The sequence below is a fragment of the Protopterus annectens genome, chromosome 2.part1, assembly GCF_019279795.1.
Source record: "Protopterus annectens isolate FY-2018-M chromosome 2.part1, PAN1.0, whole genome shotgun sequence".
NCBI classification, from domain to species: Eukaryota; Metazoa; Chordata; order Ceratodontiformes; family Protopteridae; genus Protopterus; species Protopterus annectens.
In genome coordinates, this window is record NC_056729.1 from 669,352,425 (window position 1) to 669,378,537 (window position 26,113).

Sequence of the window (26,113 nt, forward strand, 5' to 3'; positions counted from 1 at the left end):
AACCATCACAATCTTTGGGGAATCCTTCTGAATCTTAAGAACCCTGAATATAAGTAGAAATAGTGGAAAGACAGAGACTAACATTTCAGTCCATGGGAATGACAGGACATTTGTCTTCAAGGCCTGTTTGAAAAGAATCCTGGAAAAGAATTTCTTCACTTGCCTGTTTTAAGAGAAGGCAACCAGATCTAACAGTGTTCCCCACAGTTGGATCAATTCTTGGAAGAACCCAGGGTGAAGTTTCTGTTTATGAGGATCTGTCTTGGTTCACATACTCTGCTACAATGAGCAAAAAGATTCTCAACATTTTTTAATGACTCAATTGTAAAACAAATCTGCAAATAAAAGGCAATCATCCAAATAAAAAAAAATACAAATGCCTTTGAGTCTATTGTAAACAATTACTAGAAACAGACACTCAGATGAAGAAAATCTTAAAATATGTTTTAAGTGCTTGTCAAAGGGAATGTGATGGTACACATCTTTCAAATCTGGCTTCATCATGAAAGCTAGTAAGTGAACCAGAAATAACAGGGATTTAAGAATATTCTGAAATTTTGAACCTTTTAAAAAGATTGAGAACAGACCAGTCTAGAACAGGCCTCTAAATCTCCTCTCTCTCTGGCATCAGAAACATTCTTTAATAAAATCCTTTGCCTCTTTGGTCTGCAGGAACAGGTACTATAACTCCCTGTAACATTTGCACTAGAAAAGATGGAAACAGGGAAATTTGGGTTACAGGACATGGAGGGACTCCCACTGCCAAGTGTGCCTCTGCTGAATGATTTTCATAACCTGTCTGCAACAATGTGGTGCCACTGTGGGAAGATGAAGATGCAGGGAAAAGGAAACACTGCCATGGAGTGAAGGCGGAACTTAAAAAGGCCAATAGCCAATCTGGCATTTTGGACTATCTTTGGTTTTGATAGGCTTTTCCTTGGAACCTCCACGCCATTCTTCTTAAAATTCTGTTTTTAGGCACCGTGTTGCTTAATGACAAAGGGAGTGAAGGTGTAAGGAAAAATTTTATTTGCCTGTAAAAAGGAAGCCTGGAAAATTTAAATTACCCTTACATAAACTTTCCTCTCTCAAACCTCTTACACACTGCAGCTGCAGAACGGCCAAAAAGAAATTCCTTGTATGGGGGAATCTTACAACTTTAGTTATAACCTTCAGGAAGATTTGGAAGAGTTTCAGACTATAATCAAGCAAATGTTCTCATGACTGATGCAGAAGCAGCAGCAGCCCTAGAATGATTATCTGCAGAATCACAAGAATACTTTAAGGCATGTTGACTTACATGAGAAGTAGATACTAAACAGACACTCAATTTTTCACTTTAGAAGAGGAGTGGTTAGCAGTTAACATCTGCAAGTTCTCAAAAGACTGAAGTAAAAACTTAACATACGAACCTGGTGGTTTAAAACTCTTAATGTTAAAGCTGCAGAAGAGTACACTTTCTTCCCAAAAATTTCTCTAGCAAAAGCATTTTTGGACAGGGAAATCAATGCAGGGTCAGCTTTAGGGTTTGCAAACCAGTATTTGAAAACCTGAGGTACTCTGTTTAACCTATCAGACTTCACAGGGGCTGGTGCTTGACTGTCAGGTAAACGACAAGCTGCGAGAAAAACATTCTCAACAGCAGAGTAAAAAAAAGGGAACGATTGTTAACTGGGGAATTTTTTACTGTAACAAATCATACCATATTTGATGAGCAATGGAGATTTCATTTTGATGCCACTAAACAAAACTTTCATTTTATATAGTTTCACAACAAGCAAAGTCGTTTGAAGGGGAATCTGAAGCAACTGATCTCACAATCAGGATCTTCAGGTTTAGAAAAAATTCTGAAGCACAAAATTCACCCTTCAAATCCTGCTCCTCTGACTGAATTTCACTGTCAGAAAAAATCGAAACCATTTTCCTTTTCATCATAGCAAAGGAAATGGGAGCAGAAAAGGAGAAACTAACTCCCTAGCAAATACCAGCAACTTTCCATGTCCAATCCACGGTTTTTACCTTTTGTTTTATACATATACACCCACATTACATCACTGTGCAGTAGCCCAAGCTTTAACGCTTCAGAAAAGGACAATTAGTATCAAAGTGAACTGTCTTTAGATGGAAAAGGACTGAACCAAGCCAGGCATACTCTCCTGGGACTTAGGCTCCTTAAACTGGCTATTAAGCAAAACACTTGCACCTTCCAAGAGACCTACAAGAGTGGTTCTCCCTTACCCATGCAGGGTATCCCTACAGGCGCAAAGGACATATCTTCTTCCTCTCAAGTCCTGACAGAACATGGAGAGGGTCCCCTTGAGCTTTGAAAAGTGGACCAGTGGCAGGGAGTAGGACCAATACAGCTTAAGAATACTGCTGCAATGATCTAGTGTTGAACATCTCTACATCCATGTGCATTTTAAATTTCAGAGCGAAGGATCTCTTCCCCCTCAGTCTCTGTCACAGACAGAAAAAGATAAGTTGAAAGAAGGCCTCTAATAGCTTACATCACACAATGGCAAACCTCTACTTCATTCACTTTTTTTTGGGTGGGGAGGGGGCTATGCACTTGGAGCACGCAATATAGTCCTTTTCAATCAAACAACATGTATGGCAGTCTTGTATTGCGTGGCAGACTCTACTGTCGCGTGTTCTTTACCACCTGATTCGCTACCTCCTATAAAGATTTGAACAAGCCATGAAAAGTTCAACAAAATGATGGGAACTGCTGGGCAGCCTGGCAGGTTCAACAGCCAGTGGAGTCTTCTTAAACTTTACTGATGAGATTACCTCAGTTTAGAAATAGGTAAAGGGAACAGATCACCAGGGAATACATATATAAACATTAAAAAACTAATCAGAGGATGAGTATCCAATTGTGCATGAAGGTGTGCAACAGTTTCATGATGAAGTATACGGCACAGCACTATGTGGCATACTGGGTAGGTACAATTCCCTTGGTGTAGACCAGAGAAACCATCTCCTATGCTGTGTATGCATGTGAAAAGGATTTGGTCACTTGAAGGAAGCATTCTTTGCAAAAGTGTGTGTGTGGGGACATTCATCACAGTCATACTCACAGCACATCCCTCCCTGTGCTACCAAAGTGTGCATGGGACATTGTGGCTGCAAAAGAAGAAAAAAAATCATAAACCACCCGTGAAGGTTGCTTAAATGATGGCTCCTCCCAGCTGACCCTCACCAGAGTGATGGGGGAATGAAAGGGATCAGCAAGCAGCATAGCGATGTAATCCAAAATTATATATATGCAAAGTAGATATCTGAAGGAATAAAACCTTAGAGTTTGATGATCAACTGCAGAATCCACCTAAAAGTTAATACATGGTTTAAAATTACTCTACAATCAATGCTGTACTTGTGCCTAAAGACAACATGTTGATCCATTTTTATAAGGCAAAACAAGCCAGCAAGGTCAACTATGAAATAAGAAACCACTAAAATGAAATGCAATAGTAAATCTTGACAGAAAAGTAGAATCCATTTCCAGTAGCAATTATGATCAGCATGTGGAACTGTACCCACAGGGCTGACAGCAATTAAAAAAAAAAAAAAAAAATTAAATAAAGTACTGACATCTGAGCAAAAAAGAACATATGAAAGTCTCCAACCTTTGTACTCAAAGGTTTCCACAATCACACTATTAAGAAATACAATATAAACAAAATGTCCACTTTTACTGACTTCAATACCTATTTAAGCTTAGACAGTCACAAAGACTAGTCTCCTAAAGGAATAAAATAAATATCTAAACTTGACAAAAGTTAATATTTTGAGGAATGTTTAGACTTACTTTATCTTCATCTTCAAGCGCCTCTGTAGATGGAGAAAAATCTTCTTTACACTTCTCCTAAAATAAAGTTATAACCTTAGAAGCATACAGTACAGAAATATGCACTAATGTATACACAGCCCACAACAAAAAACAGAAAGTACAGCTATGTAATGCACTTACTGTAACAGTATATCTTTAAGAGATGGCAATTGTTAGCAATGTAACCAGAAATTCATCCCTGGTGTGGCACCTATATCTCTAATGAACACAGATTTGCCCCCCTGAAAAACATAAAAAAAGATAGATTTGTTTTTTTTGCTATTTGAGTTTTTGGAAACTCGATCATATGGTCTTTCAATATTTTTTTCGAGTTTCCGAAAAGTTGATCATCTAACATAGACCCAAGTAAACATATGTATATACTCCTTGTGTATGTTTACACACACACACACACACATATATATATATATATATATATATACACACACACACACGTGTGTATGTAAATATACACAATTAGTACATATATCCATATTGACACCATGACAATATACGTAATCCAGAACAAAGGGGATGATGGCTACCACAACAGGGATCTATTAGAACATCTACCTTTATGGAAAAATTATTTACACAACTGTATTATGTACATTAGATCACTGTTGAAGTAGCCTAAGATTAATGTGTGGATTAACAGAGCTTAGAATTGTCTGGGAAGAAGGAAGGAATCTATGAATCTAGGAGCCCCTAGTGAATGGTACTAGTAAAACCTATTCTGTACTTGGAAAAGAAATCCCATTTGTAATGTTTGGTGAAAGAATGCACAAAGGACCATGTTGCTGCCTCTAGAACATTTCTAGTGTCCACCCCTTAATAAAAAGCCAAAGGAATCCAAGCCCTTGTATAGTGAGATCTGGCCCTGCTTGTAAGTGACTTATTGTGAAAACAGTGGAAGGAAATAACATAAGACAACTATTTGATAGTGAATGGTTTGACATTGGTTCTCCTTTTATCTTACCATTACAGAAAACAAATAGCTGACTGGCCTTCTTGATGTGATGAACAGGTGGAAACAAATGTGTCGGACCTGCATTATGAGGAATGACCCCCTGGAAACGAGAAATTTCCCCCCACTGTAACCCTTGATGAATGATTTTCAGAACCCTTTTATCTGAAACAGTCTGTTGCTAGAGATAGAAAAACTGAGATTCAGCCTTTCTGAAACAGAAAAGTGGCCAGGGTGGCAGGTGTTCACAAGGTCTCAAACAGTCATTTAGACTTGTTGGACTTGCCCTTGGTTTAAGATGTTTGAGACTTTTTTTTTGGTACCCCCTTGCCATTTCTTCTTAAACATTTATTTACTTGAATTCTGTTGAGGCGGTTTACTCTTTTTTTGCTGCCAAAATCGGAGGACAGGAAAGAAAATCATTTGGACAATTTGAAAAGGCAGGCTGAAAAACCTTGGGAGATTCCCTGGATCAAATGATGTCTTTCATTACACTTTTTGATCACCTCTGCAGCAGAGGGGCCAAACACCTGTCTAAGGGAGAATTTAAAATCTAATTTTAGGTTCTGAGAATGCAGTCAAGCAAACTTCCTGAAAACAGTACTAGTGGCCGTAGCCCTGGAAGAAGCATCAACAGAATCATACACACACACTTTAAACAATGAGTACCACTGCAATAGAAGAAACCAAGTTATTTAAAGCAGACTTTTCTTCACAAGAAATTGTAGATAAATGTTTCTCATAATTTTACAATTTGTCAAAACAAACCAACATACAAGCCTTACAATTCAAAATTCTGAAAAATCAAGGCTGCAGAAGTGTACACTCTCCCCATACCTATCAATAATTTTCTCACCCTTATTGGAGAGAGTGGAACTGGAATTAACGAAGTGTTTAGCAGCACTGGAATCAACTAAGGCTACAGCTGCTGGATCAGGTTTGGGAAGAGTACAAAAATTTAACACACAGAGCTTCATACATCCTACCTGATTTTTTAGGGATAGATCAATGCCTAGAAGGAAAACTGCAGGCAGTAAGACACATCTTCTAAAGCAGACAACAGTAATGGGTGTAGGCTCTAGAAAATCCTTCTGTAACAACTGACAGCATTTGAGGGACTGAGAAACTTACTGAAAACACTGTGACAATCTAGCAACAGCCTCAGTGAAAGAGAACCCCCCACAGGGAGAATTAAAAACTGAGCTTTCCTCATAGTCTGAATCAAAAATTTGAGAACAAAACCCGACTCCATCCTAGCATATTCCTATTCAGGTTCAGAATCTTGAATCTCTTCAGGAAAACAGGAATCCCTCTTTTTTACCAGAAACTACTTCACAGAACGATCAATAGCCTACATTAAACCCTGAGCCAGTACCCGTAAACTACTTCTATCCAAAGAAATTTGAGGAGGAGTAGATACGTGCTTGATTTTCTATTTTTTTTTTTACAGGGAAAAATAGGGCCAACCGGGCTACTAATGGCAGCAACTGCTTACCCAGGGTTGGGCACAGCATTCTGACACAACAGGGGAAACGTTCCCTTTTCAATCTCCAGGGACCAACAAGCATGGCTCTTCCTTGCCCACTAAGGGAACTCTAACAGCTGCAGATAATGTGGCTGTAGGTACTACACTAGAGGGATCTGGGATAAAAGATGAAAGGTCTGAAGTACAACAAATGACCACACCAGAGTCACCCACCTGTGGCGGAGGCAAACTGCTAACCCGCTGTGGTGGCTAAGGCTGTTTGCTTAACTTTTTCTTTTTGTGGCTGGAAGGAGGACAGAGTGCGGGACTGGTAGACAAGTCTATGGTCAAGCCAAAAACTATGCCTCTTTCCCTGGGAAGACAAGAAGCAAAAGTCGGTAAAACTACCAGCCCACAAAGGTTACTTTTTTGACAGAAAATACACACTTAAAAGCACTTTAAAACATGACAGCAGCTACACAATGGAACTACTTTTTAAAATGACAAAGAAGCAAGTGTACCTTTTAAAAAAAGAGTTACGTACTTACCATAACTTGGCATCTGTGTTATTCTATGTCTTCATTCATCACCATACGGTCTTGGATTTGATACTGGATCCAAGCCGGCAACATTCAACAGATGGATCCAAGGTTCTGGCTCCTCCCTCTCCCACAATGCCCTACTGCCTTCTAATCTCAAGACTAAGTTTGCTAACATAATCCCAAAGGCTACTCCTACCAAGGTGGAAGGAAACCACTCCAACTTCCTCCACAATCAAACCAGTAGAGGGATGGCAGGTGGGAAATGTGATGAATGAAGACGCAGGATAACACAGATGCCAAATTATGGTAAGTACACAACTCTTTATCTGATGTTATGCATGTCTTCATTCATTACCATAAGGTCAGAGTCCCCAGCTACCAAACATCATGGGAGGCCTCAAGGAAGGACATGCCAGAGCACTGTGGAGCCAAAAGAAGCCCTACTTCTAGAATGGGATATAAAGGTGCGAGGATTAGCCCAAGTGGCAGCAGCACAGATGTCATCAATAGAAAGCCTGACTACAAAGGCTGAAGAAGTCACCACAGACCTAGTAGAATGAGCCTTGACATGACCTAGAACCTCCAGGTGGTTAAGATTGTAGACTATAGAAATGCAGCTAGATAGTCATTTAGAAATAGTGACCTTAGAGACTGGAAGGCCACGTCTGTTAGCAGAAAAAGCCACAAAAAGCTGCTCTGACTTATGAAAATCTTTAGTCCTATGCAAGTAGAACCGTAGCTGTTGGTGAACATCCAATGTATGAAGGACATACTCCGATAGATGACAAAGAATACCGGAAGCTGAACACATTGATTTAGGACCGACTCAGATGCAATCTAGGGTAAGAAGTGATTCATTCTGAGAGACCCTGTCCTTGTAAAAGGTCATGCAAGTAGGAGTAATATGAGATCTTACAGTTCTGAGACCCTCCTAGCTGAAGTGACAGCCACCAGAAGGGCTGTCTTCCAAGATCACAGGAAAGTACAGTTTTGTACCTACCATAAATGTAGATGTTCGAGTGCTCATACAGCTGCAGTCATAACAGATGGGCTATCCTGCCATCAGGCGGGTCCTCGGTCGGCCGAATTCCAAAGTCTAGGTCCGGCGTCGGTTGTCGTCGCTTCTTCCCTGACGTCAGTGCGGCAGGGGTATAAAAGAGGCAGCCAACGCCATTTTCTTCAGTTTTTCTTGCCCCAGAAGGAAGGCAAACATAATGTTATGCAAAGATGCAATGTTGATAAATCAAAAACAGTAGTCGCAAGCAAATACACCATAAAAGAATACCCCAAAAAGGTTACATGAAAAGTGTTTGTCATAAAGCCTGTCCTAAGAGGGGATGGAGGGAGGGAAACCTTGACTGCAGCTGTATGAGCACTCGAACATCTATATTTATGGTAGGTACAAAACTTTTAGTTATGTACTTACCATAACTTTAGATGTTTGGGATCCATCTCGCCTACATTCTGTACTGATGAGGTTCGGAGCCGATCCTCGGCTCAGACTTGGCACGCTATACTATAGAACGAAGTCTCTTATTGGCTGAGCTGTCCTACATCCCAGGATGCACCACCACTGCTTCCCCAGATCTTGTTTGTCCGCACACATGCACACACACATAGACTGTTGATATAATATTGCCAGGTGTTTCAAGATGAAACGGCTGAACCCGAACCGTCCGGTCTCTTCTGATCTCCAAGGCAGGGGGAAGGAGGGTGGGTTATTAGGAATGTAGGCGAGATGGATCCCAAACATCTAAAGTTATGGTAAGTACATAACTAAAAGATGTTATGTGATCCTATCTCGCCTACATTCTGTACTGATGGGACAGCGTCCCTAGCACCTGATTCCTGGGTGGCTCACTGGAAAACACTCCTGAGAACTGTGGAACTGAAGGAAGCTTGCCCCCGAGATGCCACGTCCAATTTGTAATGAGAAATGAAGGTGTGAGAAGACCACGTAGCCGCAGCGCAAATGTCACTAATGGCAAGCTTAGAATGAAAAGCTGCCGAAGTAGCCATAGCCCTGGTAGAATGAGCTTTTACAGTAGATGTAAGCTCTTTATTAGAAATGAAGTAAGTATGACTGATACAGTCTCTGATCCACTTGGCAATAGTGACTTTCGTGACGGCTTTGCCCAATTTATTGTCCGAAAAGAACACAAACTGATCTGTTTTCCGTGTTTGGTGCGTCCTATCCAAATAGAAGCGCAATTGCCTATGAACATCTAAGGTGTGAAAGATGTATTCCGCTCTGAGTACTTTGGGAAGAAAACTGGAAGTTCCAATGACTGTTGCAGACAAAAACTAGAACAAACCTTAGGAACAAAGGATGGATTCGGTCTGAGGGATACTCTATCCTTGTGAAAAACCAGGTATGGTGGTTTGACACATAGGGCTTGAAGTTCCGAAACTCTTCTGGCTGATGTAATTGCAACTAAGAAAGCAGTCTTCCAAGAAAGAAATTTCAAGTCACAAGTTGCTGCCGGTTCGAAGGGGGAAGAGGTCAAAGCACCTAACACCACATTAAGGTCCCACGGTGGAGCGGGATGAGATATCGGGGGCCGAAGCAGCCCAGCACCTTTCATGAATGCTTTACACAACTTGTTGCTCATCAAAGGTGGTTCTATGCTCTCATGAAAATTGGAAATAGCTGCCAACTGAACCTTAATGGTAGAGACCTTAGAACCTTGATTAAACAGAGAAGCTAAAAACTTCAGAACTTCTGATACCAAGACAGTTATGGGATCTAATCCCCAGAGTTAGCCCAAATAGCAAATCTCTTCCATTTGCTGTTATATCGCTTTCTTAGTAGAAGTCTTGTGGGCAGAGGACAAGATATGTATGACTTCCGGATCCAAAGCATGGTTCCTGACTAAGGTCGGAAGAGGAGGAGCCAAGCTCTTAACCTCAAGGAGTGGACGCACTGATGATGGTCTCCCGACTGATGGGTCAAGAGGTCCGGAACTTGGTCCAAGAACCATGGACCGTCCAATGCATATTTCCGAAGAAAGGGAAACCAGACTTGACTAGGCCAGTATGGGGCAACTAAAATCATCTTGCTCTCCAAGCGAATCGCCTTCTGGATCACCTTGGGAAGAAGGGGAACCGGTGGAAAGGCGTATAGCAGGCCGGTGGGCCAAGCTTGGACTAAGGCATCCTTGGAAATCTCCCCCGGAACTGGGGTGAGAGAAGAACTGTTGGCATTTCGTATTGAGGGGGGTTGCGAATAGGTCGCAACAAGAAGTTCCCCATCTTCTGAAAATCTGAGTTGCTACTCTGTCTTTCAGAGACCACTCGTGAGGGGAGAGAACAGATCTGCTCAGTCTGTCGGCTATCACATTGGATCTCCCTGGAATGCGTGTTGCTACCAGAGAACGTTTGGTTGCAATCGCCCAATCCCATATCTTCATGGCCTCTCTGCAAAGGGAGTAGGATCTGGTCCCTCCCTGCTTGTTCAGGTACCAGACTACTGACATGTTGTCGGACTGAATGGCAATCATGCCCTGAGGGAGGTAACTGTGTAGTGCTTGCAGTGATAGAAGCACCACCCTCATTTCCAGTATGTTGATGTGGAGGAGACTCTCGTCTGAGTGCCACTTGCCTTGGACTGACCTTCCCAGGTAATGTCCCCCCCACCCCGTCTGGGAGGTGTCCATAGTCAAAGTGGCCACTGGAGGTGGTGGAACAAAGGGTCGCCCCTGATCCAGATTGGAGGAAAGAAGCCACCAACGAAGGTCTTGTTTGCACGTCTCTGTGATCAGAATGAGGTGACAGAGGGAGATCCTGATAAGACCACTGGACTGACAGGAGCCACTGGAGAATCCTCATATGTAACCTTGCCAAGGGGACTAGGAGAACGGTGGCCGACATGGAACCTAACCGTTGTAGGACCATCCTGGCTGGGGCTCGGCGTTTGAGGAGCAAGGCTCGAACTTGAGACTGTAATGTTTCTATCCTCTCTGTAGGAAGATAGACCCGCATTTTCTTTGAGTCTATCTCTACTCCGATAAACCGTATGCGCTGAGATGGCAGCAACACAGACTTTGCCCAATTGAAGGTGATTCTAGGGGAGTTGCCTAGAGATATAGTGGCTGCTAGGTTTTGTAAGAGTAGACGCCTGGAGGTGGCAGCTAGGAGCCAGTCGTCTAGGTATGGAAACACCTGGAATCCTAGACTTCTCAGGTGAGCAGTCACCACCGCCAAACATTTGGTGAACACCCTGGGGGCTGTGGTGAGACCAAAGGGCAGTGCACGGAACTGGAAATGACCGTCTCCCAGGCTGAAGCGCAAGTGTCTCCTGGACGCCTGATCTATCAGGATGTGATAATAGGCATTCTTGAGATCTATGGAGCACATCCAAACACCCTTCTCCAGCAGCGGGAGAATGGATTGTAAGGTGACCATCCGGAACTTGGACTTCTTGACAGATCGGTTTAGTTTGCTGAGATCCAAAATGGGCCTCAAGTCCCCGGTCTTTTTTGGCACCAAAAGGAATCTTGAGTAAGTCCCTAATCTGGTCTGGCCTTCGGGGACTGGTTGGATGACTCCTTTTTGAAGCAGCTTTGAGATTTCGATGGCTGCGAGATCCCGTTGACTGGGTGGTGGGTCCGGGATTTTCCGGGATGGTGTGGGGGGGGGGTGTTGAGAAAAGGGGATGGTATAACCTCCGGCGATGATTCGGAGCACCCATCGGTCCTGAGTGATACTCTCCCAGGCCTTTAGGTGCTTTGAAAAACGACCCCCGACTGGCTCCGGAGCTGCACAGTCGGGCAATCCTTCAGGGATGCTGGAAGGTTGAAGAGCCACGAAAGGACTCGCGGTCTCCAGTGTTGCGGGGGCCTCCGCCTTTGGACGGCGTCTTCCTGAAAAATTTCCCCTCCTCTGCCTCTAGAAGGGGATCGCCTGCTGTGAGTAGTAAGCCTCATGAGAGGTCCGGAACCACAATTTTCTCCCTCTTCTAGTCCTGGGATAAGGCCTGAAGGAGTGGAAAACCGTGCCTACGGCAGTCAAGGTCTTACCTTCTTGTTCACAGCGGTCAAGGTGTCCTTTACCTTGGGTTCAAACAGAGGACCCATCAAGGGAGCGTCGGCAAAGGAAGACTTGAAGGCTTCAGCAAAGTGACACAGGCGGAACCAGGCTTGTCTCCGAGAGCAACACCTGTTCCAGCTCTACTCGCCCCTCGGCTGCATACGAAATGAGCCTCATGGACGAAGTTCGATAATGATGATAAGGTAGCCCAGCTGAGAGCTAACCGCCTGGGCCAACTGCTCAGGTAGGTTACCAGAGAGGGTATCTGAAAGTTCCTTGACCAGATCCTCTGAAGTCTGGTGAAGTGCGTCAGATAATTCAGAGACCTTAAAGTAAAGGCTGCTGAAGTAAGGGTGGATCCATGCTCCTGGACTCTATTAGGAGGATGGACGGACGTGACGCCTCTGCCACATCTTGTTGGGTAGCAGATGCCACCACCACCAGGGCATCTACAGCCACACCTTTGGAGAAAATCCTTTTCGGGGCTGAGAAATTTATTAGGCGAGCTGGCACCGGTTCCACAGAATCTGGTGTTCCCATGCCCTACGAGAGATCAAATCTAGAAGCTCATCGGAGGGCGGCGCCACCCAGGAGGCGGAGGGCTGGGCCCCGGAGGCCTTGAGGAATACCGACTCCTCAGCAGAAGGGGGTTTGGACTGCCAGCCGCCTCGTTGCTTCAGGATTTCTAAGATGTCCGCAAAGGAGACATCATCAGAGGACGACTTGGGGGACCCTTCCGCATCATCGAGGTCGGTGTCCAAGGTGAGAGACTCGTCAGGGGGAGTCGACGTGCTTCCTCTTGCACTGTCTCTTCCTTGGGGGTTCCTCCGAAGACGCTTCGGAAGGACCTCCAGGAAGGGGGGAAACCCCAATGGGGGTGACCTCAGGCCCCAGGGCTCCGCTGTCTTGAGACAGGGGGACTACAAAGGAACCAGTCTCCGTGCCAAGGGAAGGTGACAGTGTGACGGTGGAGGTGGCCAAGGAAGATTTGGCCAAAGCACTCCTCATGGGCCTGAAGGCCGGACCCGCAGAGTCCTGGGAAGGTCCGATCCCAGAGGCCACAACAGTAGGCGGTACTCCCGCAGCTGACGCACCGAGAGGGAGGCTCGGAACCGAAAACATCAGTCCCGAAACGTCACCCCTGGGGCTGACCGAAGAGGTCCGTGTACCGAACTCCGACCCGAAGGTCGGGGTTGGAGTAAGGGTCGGAGCCGACCCGAAAACCTCCATCGGCTCCACCAGCACCGACTCCAACGGTGCCGAGGCTGTTGGAGGAGGAACCAAGACCACAGGGTGGGCAATTGGCTCCGGAGCCGAATGGGCTGGAGCCGAAACCAACTTTTGGAAGACTGGAGACTGAAACAGCCTTTGAAGTACCCTGTCAATGTCCGAATCCGACATCCTCTAAGACCGAGAAGAGATCGAACGGTCTCGAGTCGACTTCTCCACCAGTTCCGAAGGACTGGGGGACCGGCTCCGAATCGTCTCAATAAATATCAGTGCCGAGGGTGACTCCACAACCATTGCATTGGGGTGGACTTGCACTGAAGGAAGAGTCTGAGCGAACTCTCATCGGCTCCAAGACAGTGGAGCCGATGAAGGTGACCCGCGCCAGAGGAGTCGAGGCTGGAGGCGTCGAGGCTGGAGGCATCGAGGCAGACCGTTCCGCCCTCGGCTCCGAAGTCCGTGGAACCAATGGAGAAGCCTGCCGAGATTTCTTTGTGGTCGGTTCCGACGAGCTGGTCAGAGCCAACGATTTCTTTTTCTTCGAAGGTGAAGCGGAGGAAGATAAAGCCTCCTCAAAAGAAGGTGTAATAAGCCCTTTTAGAATCAATTTGTTTTTCCTCTCTTGGAGGACTCGGGAGGAAAAAACGTGACAAACGCTGCATGACTCCTGAAGATGTTTAGGGCCTAAACAATACACACAAAGAGTGATCGTCCGTTATGGACATTTTGTAGCTGCATTTAGAGCATTTCTTGAACCCAGATGGTCTGTGCTTTTTCGACATGCTGACAGACAAACTCTACTAACTTTCCCAAAATTCTGTTAAAGAAAGTAAATAAGGACAAGACCCCTCTAACTGAAAACGGGATACATGTCCAACAATCACAGTACAACAAAAAACACTAAATTTTCAATCACGCGCGAGGGCAAGGCCCCTCTAACTTAAACGGGATCCTTTCCCTCAAATAAAAGACAAATTTACCACAAAAAAAATCACCAAAACTCAGTCACACAACGATAGCTGTTAAAACAGCTTTTGGGTAGATTGATCAAAAATTTCTGATAGAAATTCTTTGAAGAAAAAAACACTTAGCTCAACCAAGTCCGAGACCACGTCTTTGCTGTAAAGCGGCAAACGAGATCTGGGGAAGCAGTGGTGGTGCATCCTGGGATGTAGGATAGCTCAGCCAATAAGAGACTTCGTTCTATAGTATAGCGTGCCAAGTCGGAGCCGAGGATCGGCTCTGAACCCCATCAGTACAGAATGTAGGCGAGATAGGATCACATAACAGCTGTACTATGTTCATCGTGCATACAGCTGCAGTCATAACAGATGGGTAGAATTCCAAAGCTAAGTAAGGGTGGTAGGCACTAAGTGGAACTAGGAGGGGCTAGGATGCCCTGCAGGACTGCTGTGGCAAAGCCCGCTCTAGATTTTGAGTATAGTGGGAGGTGATAGTGCTTGGAGAAAATGTGCACTGAAATCCAGGTGGCTGCTTCCAAAATGTCCTTGGTAGGGACCCCCTGAGGAAGGCTGCAGAGGTAGCTGTGGCTCTGGTGGAGTGGGATCTGATGCATGCAGGCGCAGTTTTTCCATGAAATGAGTAACAAAAGTGTATGCAGTGGGCTATCCATTTTGAAATTGTCTGTTTGGAAATAGCCTTTCCCTGAGCACCTGCAGCATAGGACACAAAGAGTTGCTCAGATTTCCGGAATGGCTTTGTCCTGTCCAAATAGTAATGAAGTTGTCTGTGAATGTCCAAGGAATGCAGTAGTCTTTCCCCTTTGTTTTGTGGATTAGGATAAAAGGTAGGTAAGTGGATAGTCTGATTCAAAGCTACACTGGATACTACCCCTTTGGCATAAAGGTAGGGTTGGTTCGTAAGGAAACTCTGCCCTGATGGAAAATGATGAATGGTTGCACAGCCATGAGGGCCTGTAGCTCCGAAACCCAGCGTGCTGAGGTGATAGCCAGAAGAAAGGCTGTTTTCCATGACAAGTACTGTAACTCTGTCGAAGGGAGGAAGGGTCATCTTTTCCAATACGAAGTTGAGGTCCCAAGCAGGGACTGGTGGTTTCCTTGTGGGTTTTATATTCTTTGCCCCTCTGAGAAACTGTCTTAAGAGAGGATGAGAGAATAAAGGAGGATCTGTGTTGTATTGTGCAGAAATGGCTGAAGCGTGGATCTTGATGGAGGAGAAGGTAAATCCATTGTTTAACATCTCAGCTAGGTACTGTAAAATTTGAGGTATATTTATTACCCAAGGATTCTTGTCCCTTTTCTTGATTCCAGGCACAAAATTGTTTCCATTTGGCGGAGTAGGCCTTTCTAGTAGAAGGTCTTCTGGCCTCCAAGATGACATCCTGCACCTCCTTGGAGAGGAGAAACTGTTGGGAAATCAAGGAATTATCCATGCAGCTAGATTTAGAGTTTTGAGATGGCTGTGAAGGGTTTTGTAGTTGTGCTGGGACAACAGAGGAGGGACTAGAGGTAGGATCCATGGTGGGGAATGTGTCAGGCTCTTCAGGAGCGGATACCAGTGTTGTCTTGGCCAGTCTGGAGCAATGAGAATCATTTTCGGCCTCTCTGCTCTGGCTTTTAATAGAACTTTGGGCAGCAGAGGAAGAGGCGGGAAGGCATAGACTGTCAATGTTGCCCAATTGAAGGAAAGTCCACTTTCCAGGCCTGTGGATGATAGGTCCTTGAACAAAATTTTTTCAACTGGCAATTTCTGTGGGTAGCAAAGAGATCTATGTCTGGCTGTACCCATGCACGAGTTATCTTTGTGAAAACTTGAGGATGCAACTTCCATTCGTGTGGATCTGTCATATTTCTGCTTAGGTTGTCTGCCAGCGTGTTTTCCTTCCCTGGCAGGAATTGTGCCTGTAGTTGAATTTGCAATTCCAGTGCTGTGTTCCATAGGGTCATGGCTTGCCTGCACAGGGGGTATGAATGAGTTCCCCCCTGTTTTTTTATGTACCACATCACTGTGGTGGTGTCTGTCCTTATCAACAGCTGGCCTGGATGCAGTAGGTCTTTGAAGGTCATAATAGCCTTTTGCACGGCTAGCATTTCCTTTTGGTTGATTTGAAGGTGCTTCTCTTTTCAGGTCCATTTTCCCTGAATGCACTGATCTGTCATGTGTGCTAGTCTGAGGCATCTGTTGTGATGATTTGAGTTGCTTGAGGTACACAGAAAGGAAGACCTGTGAGGCATGGAATGAGTGGTATAATTGCTTCCAAGCTTTGGCTGTGTTGAGACCATAAGTTTTTTAGGTACCATTGAAGTTTCCTCATATGCAGCTTTGCACATGGGATTAGTAGGATGCAAGATGCCATGAATCCCACAGCCTGCTGGACTTTCCTTGCAGTTAGCCTGGAGTAAGTTGCCATTTTTCTGAAGTATTGAGACAGTTTGCCCTTGCTTGTCTATCCAAGAAAAGGGACAAGAATCCTTGGGTAATAAATATACCTCAAATTTTACAGTACCTAGCTGAGATGTTAAACAATGGACTTACCTTCTCCTCCATCAAGATCCACGCTTCAGCCATTTCTGCACAATACAACACAGATCCTCCTTTATTCCAGGCATTTCATAAACACTCTGGGGCAGTAGATAAGCCAAAGGGCAATGCAAAATTGTTTGGTAATGGGCACAACCTGCAAATCAATTGTCTTCTGCAATCTTGTCATGATGATAGGGACGAGGTATGCCTCCTTGAGGTTTTGGCACCTGTAGATATGTGTTTAGGATGGATAAGTCTAAGATAGGTCTCCAGTCTTTGTCTTTCCTTGGTACCCAGGAATAGTCTGGAATAAAACCCTTGACCTTGTTCTTGATTTTGTGGCAGGTTTGGCATACCTCTCATTTTGGTTGGGGTTTATATTCTTTGCCCTCTGAGGAAGTGCCTTAAGAGAGGATGAGAGAATAAAGGAGGATCTGTGTTGTATTGTGCAGAAATGGCTGAAGCGTGGATCTTGGAGGAGGAGAAGGTAAGTCCATTGTTTAACATCTCAGCTAGGTACTGTAAAATTTGAGGTATATTTATTACCCAAGGATTCTGTCCCTTTTCTTGATTCCAGGCACAAAATTGTTTCCATTTGGCGGAGTAGGCCTTTCTAGTAGAAGGTCTTCTGGCCTCCAAGATGACATCCAAGATGACATCCTGCACCTCCTTGGAGAGGAGAAACTGTTGGGAAATCAAGGAATTATCCATGCAGCTAGATTTAGAGTTTTGAGATGGCTGCGAAGGGTTTTGTAGTTGTGCTGGGACAACAGAGGAGGGACTAGAGGTAGGATCCATGGTGGGGAATGTGTCAGGCTCTTCAGGAGCGGATACCAGTGTTGTCTTGGCCAGTCTGGAGCAATGAGAATCATTTTCGCCTCTGCTCTGGCTTTTAATAGAACTTTGGGCAGCAGAGGAAGAGGCGGGAAGGCATAGACTGTCAATGTTGCCCAATTGAAGGAAAGTGCGTCCACTTTCCAGGCCTGTGGATGATAGGTCCTTGAACAAAATTTTTCAACTGGCAATTTCTGTGGGTAGCAAAGAGATCTATGCCTGGCTGTCCCCATGCCTGAGTTATCTTTGTGAAAACTTGAGGATGCAACTTCCATTCGTGTGGATCTGTCATATTTCTGCTTAGGTTGTCTGCCAGCGTGTTTTCCTTCCCTGGCAGGAATTGTGCCTGTAGTTGAATTTGCAATTCCAGTGCTGTGTTCCATAGGGTCATGGCTTGCCTGCACAAGGGGTATGAATGAGTTTCCCCCTGTTTGTTTATGTACCACATCACTGTGGTGGTGTCTGTCCTTATCAACAGCTGGCCTGGATGCAGTAGGTCTTTGAAGGTCATAATAGCCTTTTGCACGGCTAGCATTTCCTTTTGGTTGATGTGAAGGTGCGACCTCGGGTACTGAAGACACCGGTAATGCATTGTCATCGGTACTCCGGGACTGCATAGGTGCCTCGCTGAGTACCGGAGAATCGGTAGTCGGCCTTAGCGTGGTTTCAGTAGGTGGTGCGGACCTCGTATGTCGGTCCTTATCTTTGCGTTTTTTGCTCAAAACTGGAGTCTGAGTATCCGACATAATATAATTAAATTTTGCCAAAAAGTGAAGGGCGAACTCCGCCTGACGCTTAATAGTGCGCTTATTGAATCTAGCACAAAAACGGCAGGCCGAGACGTCGTGGTCTGTGCCTAAGCACGGTATATAGAAAGAGTGGAAATCCTTATGCGGTATTTGCTTCCCACATGAAATGCAATTATTAACTTTGTCTGACATCGGTCTGAGGCAAGAAAAGTTTCCCCAACGGGGTGCTTAGCTTTCAAGAAGACTTTGGCTGAAATACTTTCGTAAATCTCAAGAGCTACCGACCGGCACTTTGCGAACTGTTTCTGCTTCGGCACCACGCGCAAGAAAGACTGGAGAAAATGGCGCCGGCTGCCTTTTTATACCCCTGCACTGACGTCAGGGAAGAAGCGACGACAACCGACGCCGGACCTAGACTTTGGAATTCGGCCGACCGAGGACCCACCTGACGGCAGGATAACCCATCTGTTATGACTGCAGCTGTATGCACGATGAACATCTAGCAGGTTCAAATGGACTCCTAGTCAAAGACTGCAGGACCAGTGTGAGGTCTCAAGGAGGCAAAGGGTCCTTAACTGGAGCCCGAAGCAGACCCCACCCTTCATAAAGGCCTTACAAAGCCTAGGTGAAAAGGTGGATTCATAGCTCTCATGAAAATTGGAAATCTCAGCCAACTGCAGTTTAATGGTGGAAAAACTTGCTCTCTCTTGCAAAAGGGAGGACAAGAACAACAGTATACCTGAAACCAAAACAGCAAAGGGATCTGGATTCCTGCTCCTGGCCCAGATTGACAACCTTTTCCACTTACTCTTGCAGAGTTTTCTAGTAGAGGGTTTTTGGGAGGCCAGAATGATGCGTTTAATGGTGGATGCTAGCCTGGACTGTTTAATGATCATCGGAACTGAAGAAACCATGCGGGTCCAAAAGTTTGGGAGAGGAAGCCCCAACTAATGTGAAATCAGATCCTGACAGGGATCCAGTATCCATGGCGGTTAATTCAGATGAGACCTGATGAAGGGGAACCACAACTGATGAGGCCAGAAAGGGGCAATGATAAGGGATGCCCTTAAGTGTTGCGCTTTCTGCAGAACCTTGGGTATTAAGGGGGCAGGAGGGCATGCGCAAAGGAGAGACAGACCCCCTGGATGGCTCAGTCGGGAGGGCTGACCCAGAACAGGATGTAAGGCCTCACTAGCTGAGGTAGAGAGAGGCTGGGAGGGACCTGGAGGTGCGGCAGAGGAAACTCCAGACCTGGAGAAGGTCCTCTCAACCACGCGGAAGGGTGAGATAGTCTGGAAGTGGGCTCATCCCTCACATCCAAAGGAAAAGTCCTCTGGAGAGGAGGAATGCATCAGAAAACAGCCGCCGACCCACAAAAGATATTGTCTCAGAGCTATTGAAATCCGAAGCGCAGACAGAAAGGGATCAGTCCGAAAAAATGGCATCAGACCCCCCCCCCCTTCTCACAGAGCCGATGTCGACCACTCTGGCATGGGGCTCACCCCACTCCAAGGGTGGAGGACCAGAATAAGCCAGGGTCCCTGGTGGGTGGAAGAAATAGGGAATACTAGGCCTCGCCGGATTCTCACTAGAATCCAAACCCACCAAGGTTTGATGAGGAGAACGAGAAACGGGGGGGGGGGGTTCCCCTGGCCGGATGGGCAGGAGAAGCCACAAGTCCCAACTCTATCTGGGCCTTGAGAAAACTCATCATCCTGCCCATGTCTGAGGGCAAAAGACTCCTAGAAGATCTTGAGAAGGAAGAGGAGTGGGGTAGACTTGGAGGGAGACCTCCCCGACCTACTACCAGGCTCTGGGGAATGGAGCTGATGCCTCAGAGCCAACTGGAACCCCTGTTTTGAGGTGGAAGGGATGGCAGGTTACTCCAAGATAATAATTGGATCCAACAACCCTGTCTGATCCGAAGGCTTAATGGGCTCAGTGAATGGATCCAACAAACCGGTTAGATCTGAGGCTGGTTCACCCTTGGTCAGATCCGAGGGGCACTGGATCCAGAGAGGACTGCTCCGTGGCTCTCGGCTCTGAAGATCTCGGATTTGGGGCGGGCCAGGCTGGGATCAGATCTGCAGACTTGGGATCACACCGCGACAGTTTCTTGGTGAGAACTGGTTGGAAAGGAGTCTTCTTCGAGTAGGAAATGAAGGGCCTCCCCTTAGACCAGATCCTTTATAAGAAGTTTGTTGCGGTGCTCTGGTATGGCCCTGGGGTTAAATGCGGCACAAAGGTCACACTCTCCAGGTGCGGAGCGTCCAAGCTGTATACACACTCCTTGTGCATACTGAAATAAGGCATTTTCTGACCACATGAGGAACACTTTTTAAAACCAACAGGACTATCATACATGCTAACACTAGCCTAACTACTCTAGAAAGAAAAAAAAACCTGCTAGATAGAGAAAAAAAATAGAAATTTTTACTTAACCAGCCAGAGGACACATGTCTGCACAGGAAGCACGGCAAATGAGATCTGGGGATTAGAGGGCAGCAGGGCAATATGGGAGAGGGAGGAGTCAGAGCCTTGGATCCGTCTGCTGAATGCTGCCCACTCAGATCCAAGACCCTAAGACGACGAAAAAAAGACATGGAAAACATCAACAGGAAGTTATACTTGCGAGACAGTTAAATAACACTAGTAGCTTTAAAATAACTTTCAGAGCAGAGCTGTAGTAACTACAGATGGAAAAAAATTGATCAGCCACAGCATGAAGTTATGGGAAAGGGTAAAGGAAGCTAGGTTAAGAAAGTACAGTTGTGTACACTTACCACAAATGTAGATGTTAAGAGTGTATTCACTGTTGCAGTCATCATATTTGGGTATCTGCTTGCAGTAGCCCTCAGTTGGCCTGATTAACAAAGTCATGGGTCCTGCGTTGGTTGCTGTCCCATCTTCCATGACGTCAGGTAGTCAGGGGTATAAAGGATGCAGCCGACGCCATTACATCAGTTTTTCTTGTCCCAGATGTCAGGTGCCCCCATAATGGGAAGCAATTATGTATACAAGGTTACAGCTCCAAAAAAAAAAAAAAAAAAAAAAAAAAAAGCAAGTACATCAAAAAGCTTTAAACATAGGAAGCAAGAATAGAGGTATAGCCAATAGAAGTCAGGGGGTTGGAGGGAGGGTAACTAGGACAGCAACAGTGAATACACTCTAACAATCTACATTTATGGTAAGTGTACACGACTGTACTATGTTCTTTGTGTTTTACTGTTGGTCATCACATTTAGGTTGATTCCCAAAGCTAAGGATGGGAGGAGGAAATCAGACAGCATTAGGACCAGCTATAAGGCCCTGCAAGACTGCAGTGGCAAAGCCAGCTCTGGATTTAGAGAAAATTGGCAAATGGTAATGCTTGGTGAAGTTATGTACAGAAATCCAGGTAGCAGCTTCTAGGATGTCCCTGGTAGGGACAACTCTGAGAAAGGCTGTAGAGGTAGATGCAGCTCTGGTAGAATGTGGTCTAATCCCCTGTGGGGTAGGCTTTCTATGGTGCTTATAGCAGAAATTAATGCAATGGCCTATCCATTTAGAAATGGTTTGCTTTGAAATGGCCTTCCCCTCTGCCCCTGCAGCAAATGCAACCGGCAGTTCAGATTTCCTGAGAGGTTTATCCCTGTCCAAACAAAATCTAAGCTGTCTGTGCATAAATAAGGAGGGCAGAATTCTCTCCCCTTTGTTCTGTGGATTAGAAAAGAAGGTTGGCAAATGAATGTACTGATTAAAGGCCACACTGGATACCACCTTGGGCATGAGGGAGGGATTGGTCCTGAGGGACACCCTAGCCACATGAAAAATGATGAAAGGCTCCACTGCCATAAGGGCCTGTAATTCAGACACCCTTCTAGCTAAAGTGATGGCTAAAAGGAAGACTGTTTTCCAATAAAGGAATTTCAACTCTGCATTGGCAGCTGGCTCAAAAGGAGGTAGAGTGAGATTTTCCAATACAAAGTTAAGGTCCCAGGCTGGAGTAGGGGCTCTTCTGGGTGGTCTTAAATTTTTGGCCCCTCTGAGGAACTTCTTCAGCAGTGGATGAGAAAAAAGGGGTGGTTCTGTGTTGTAATGAGCTGAAATGGCTGAGGCATGAATTTTGATGCAGCAAAAGGAAAGGCCCTTGTGAAGCATCTCAGTTAAGTTTTGAAGAATCTGAGGTAAATTGGGCGCTGCTGTGCCCCCCCCCCCCCCGAGTTTGGTTCCAGGAATGGAATCGTTTCCATTTTTCAGCATAGGATTTCCTAGTACTAGGCCTCCTTGCCATCAGAATGGCATCCAACACTTGTTACTGAGTGAAGGTAATGGAGAGATCAGGTAGTTAGCCAGGCTGCCAGGTTCAGGGCTTGAAGCTGTGGGTGCAGAATCTGTTCCTCCTGCTGTGACAGCAGGACAGGGGTCTGAGGCAGGTGCCATGGTGCTAGCAGTAACACACTGTGCAAAAGGGGGTACCAGTGTTGGCGTGGCCAGTCTGGTACAATCAGTATCGTCCTTGGTTTGTCCCATTTTATCTTTAGTAGTACCTTGGAGAGAAGAGGCAGATGGAGAAAGGCATAAACTGATAGTTTTTTCCAGTTGAAGGAGGACAGGGCATCCACTTTCCAAGCTTGTGGGGAGTCCTTGTGCAGAATTGTTTCAACTGGTAATTTTGGGGAGAGGCAAAGAGGTCTATATCTGGGCTCCCCATTTGTTTCTCAACATGTTGAATATCTTTGGTTCCGGTTTCCACTCGTGTGGGTCCATGAGATTTCTGCTTAGATTGTCTGCCAGTGTGTTTAGCTTTCCTGGTAGGAATTGAGCCTGTAGGTGCACTTGGTATCTTAAGGCTGTGTTCCACAGAACCATGGCTAGTCTGCAGAGAGGGTATGAGTGGGTTCCCCCCTTCTTGATATGTACCACATAACAGTGGTGGTGTCCGTCTTTACCATTAATTGTCCTGGAAGGATGTGTTCCTTGAAGGCTGTCCGAGCATTCTGTACAGCTAACATTTCTTTCTGATTGCTGTGCAGGTGCATTTGACTTGGGTTCCATTTGCCCTGAATGCACCTCCCTGCCAAGTGAACCCCCCATGCATAGTCTGATGCGTCTGTTTTTAGGGTTTGGGTGGCAGGGAATAGAGTGAATTTCAGTCCCTTGTTTTGGTGACAGGCGTCTGCCCACCAAAGCAACTTTATCTGTACACAAGGAATGATAGGAAGCATTGCTTCTAGATCCTGAGAATATTGACACCATAGGCTTTTTAGACACCATTGTAGTTTCCTCATATGGAATTAGTAAAATGCAGGAGGCCATGAACCCCAGGGCTTGCAGTATTTTCCTTGCAGATATCTGGGTCTTTATGGCCAGTAGTTTGAAGTAGGCTGTCAAATGAACTTGTTTTTCTGGCATGAGAAAAGCCATCTAGGAAGTTGTGTTCAAGCTCGCTCCCAGGAATACAATTTGTTGGCAGGGTACAAGATGTGATTTCTTTTTGTTTATAGTGTACCCCAGGGAAGTTAGCAATTTCTGTACAAATGCCAGATGATTCAATAGTATGTCCTTGTTTTCAGCCTGAATTAGACAGTCGTCCAGGTAAGGATATATTTGGATATTTCTTTACCTGCAAAATGCAATTACTGGAGCTAGGCACTTTGTGAATACCGTGGGTGCAGTAGATAAGCCAAACGGCAGTACAGAGAACTGACAGTACATGCTTCCTGCTTTAAAGCATAGGTATCTTTCTGCAGGATTCCCTTATTGAGATGTGCAGGCAAGCTTCCTTTACATCCAGTGTTGCCAACCAGGCATCTTTGCCTAGCATAGGAAGCAGTTGGTGAAGAGTTAGCATCTTGAATTTTGGAATCACCAAAAATGTATTTAGGATGGAGAGGTCCAGTATAGGACGCCAGGAGGTGTCTTTTCTGGGTACCAGTAAAAGTCTTGAGTAGAAACCGTGTCCCCGTTCCTCTTCTGGAACAGGTTGGATAGTTGGATAGCCCTGATGCTTACGAGAGCAAGAATTTGCTTTTGAGCCTCCGCCCACTGATTTGGGGATAGGTCTGGCCAACCGTTTGGGGGTGTTAAGGAGTGAAAGTGGAATCTGTATCCTTGGGAAACTATATTTAAAACCCATTCCCAATTTTTTACCTGCTGGGCAATTTTTCCCCCTAAGGGAACAGTCAGTTGTGCAGGGCTTGGAAGACTTAAAGTTAAGTCATTGAGACAGTTTACGATTGGGGGGGGGGTCTTACCACTCCCTGCTTTGGAAGGGGGAGCCCCCCACTGCTTAGCCCTGTGAGTACCTTGGTACTGAAGCCTAGGTGTTCTGCTGGTTCTGGGTTTGGACTGAGAAGGCCTGGAAGTGGCAAGAAATTACCAACTTTTAGAGGTACAATGCCTACTAAATCTAGGAGGCTGTACTAATCTTTATGAGGTATTTGCTTTCCACAAGAAATACACTCATTGACCTTTAATGACATCGGTTTAGAGCAAGAAAAAGTTTCCCCAACGGGGTACTTAGCTTAGTTGAAGACTTCGGTTCTGAAACTCGAAAATGAAAATTTCAGGAGTCGGTCGGCCGACCGGCACTTGCGAACTGCTTCTGCTTCGGGCACCGCATGGCAAGAAAGACTGATGTAATGGCATCAGCTGCATGCTTTATACCCCTGACTACCTGACGTCATGGAAGATGAGACAGCAACTGACGCAGGACCCAAGACTTTGTTAATCAGGTCGACTGAGGGCTACTGCAAGCAGATAACCTAAATGTGATGACTAACAGTGAAACACGAAGAACACAGTGACGATTAGTGAGCAGCAGTATGGTTTTGTGCCAGAAAAGAGCATTACAGATGCAATGTTTGCTATGAAGGTGCTGATGGAAGAGGATGAGTTGCATTGCGTCTTTGTGGACTTCGAGAAAGCATATGACAGGCTGCTTAGAGAGTAGTTGTGGTATTGTATGACAAAGTTGGGAATGGCAGAGAAGTATGCAAGAGTGGTACAGGATATGTATGAGGGCAGTGTGACAGTGGTGAGGTCTGCGGCAGGAGTGACCGATGCATTCAAGATGGAGGTGGGATTACATCAAGGATCAGCTTTGAGCCTTTTTGTATTTGCAATGGTGATGGACAGGTTGACAGATGAAATCAGACAGGAGTCCCCGTGGACTGATGTTTGTGGATGACATTGTGATTTGTAGTAAGAGCAGGGAACAGGTGGGTGGAGATATGCGCTAGAGAGAAGAGGAATGAAGGCCAGCAGGACTAAGACAGAATGTGTGTGTGTGTGAATGAGAGGGAGGACAGAGGAATGGTGAGGATGCAGGGATTAGAGTTAGCAAAGGTGGATGAGTTTAAATACTTGGGATTAACAGTTTAGAGTAATGGTGAATGTGGAAGAGAGGTGAAGAACAAAGTGCAGGCAGGGTGGAGAAAAGTGTCAGGAGTGATTTGTGACAGACAGGTACCAGTGGGTTGGAGATGGTGGCACTAACTAAAAGACGGGACTCAGTTGGAGGTGGCAGAGCTAAAGATGTTACGATTTGCACTGGGTGTGATGACGATGGACAGAATTAGAAATTAGTATATTAGAGGGTCAGCTCAGGTTGGACAGTTTGGAGAAAAAGCCAGAGAGGCAAGATTGCATTGGTTTGGACATGTGTTGAGGTGGGATGCTGGGTACATTGGGAGAAGGATGTTAAGGGCAGAGCTGCCAGGTAAGAGGAAGACTGGAAGGCTTAAGATAATATTTATGGATGTGATGATAGAGGGCATGCAGATAGGTCATGTGACATAGCAAGAGGCAGAGGACAGGAAGAAATAGAAACAGATGATCCGCTGTGGCAGCCCCTAACAGGAGCAGCCAAAAGAAAAAGAAATCACCAAAACTGAAGAAAATAGAAGTTTCTCCCTCCAAAGGGAACTTATCTGCCTAGCAAAGAAAAGCACAAGCCGAATGTCGATCCTCAAAAGTCTCAGA

At 45.4% G+C, this 26,113-nt stretch overlaps 1 protein-coding gene across 1 annotated transcript in view; it reads right to left on the minus strand.

Moving 5' to 3' along the window:
* The window catches only part of PCM1 (pericentriolar material 1), a gene marked incomplete at its 5' end in the record, with an annotated part of 3,258,627 nt that overhangs the window by 495,935 nt on the left and 2,736,579 nt on the right, over nucleotides 1-26,113 (minus strand). The window contains one exon of the mRNA XM_044063494.1: nucleotides 3,812-3,868. Within this exon, the coding sequence (XP_043919429.1) occupies nucleotides 3,812-3,868 (57 nt within the window). The remainder of the gene's footprint in view (nucleotides 1-3,811; nucleotides 3,869-26,113) is intronic.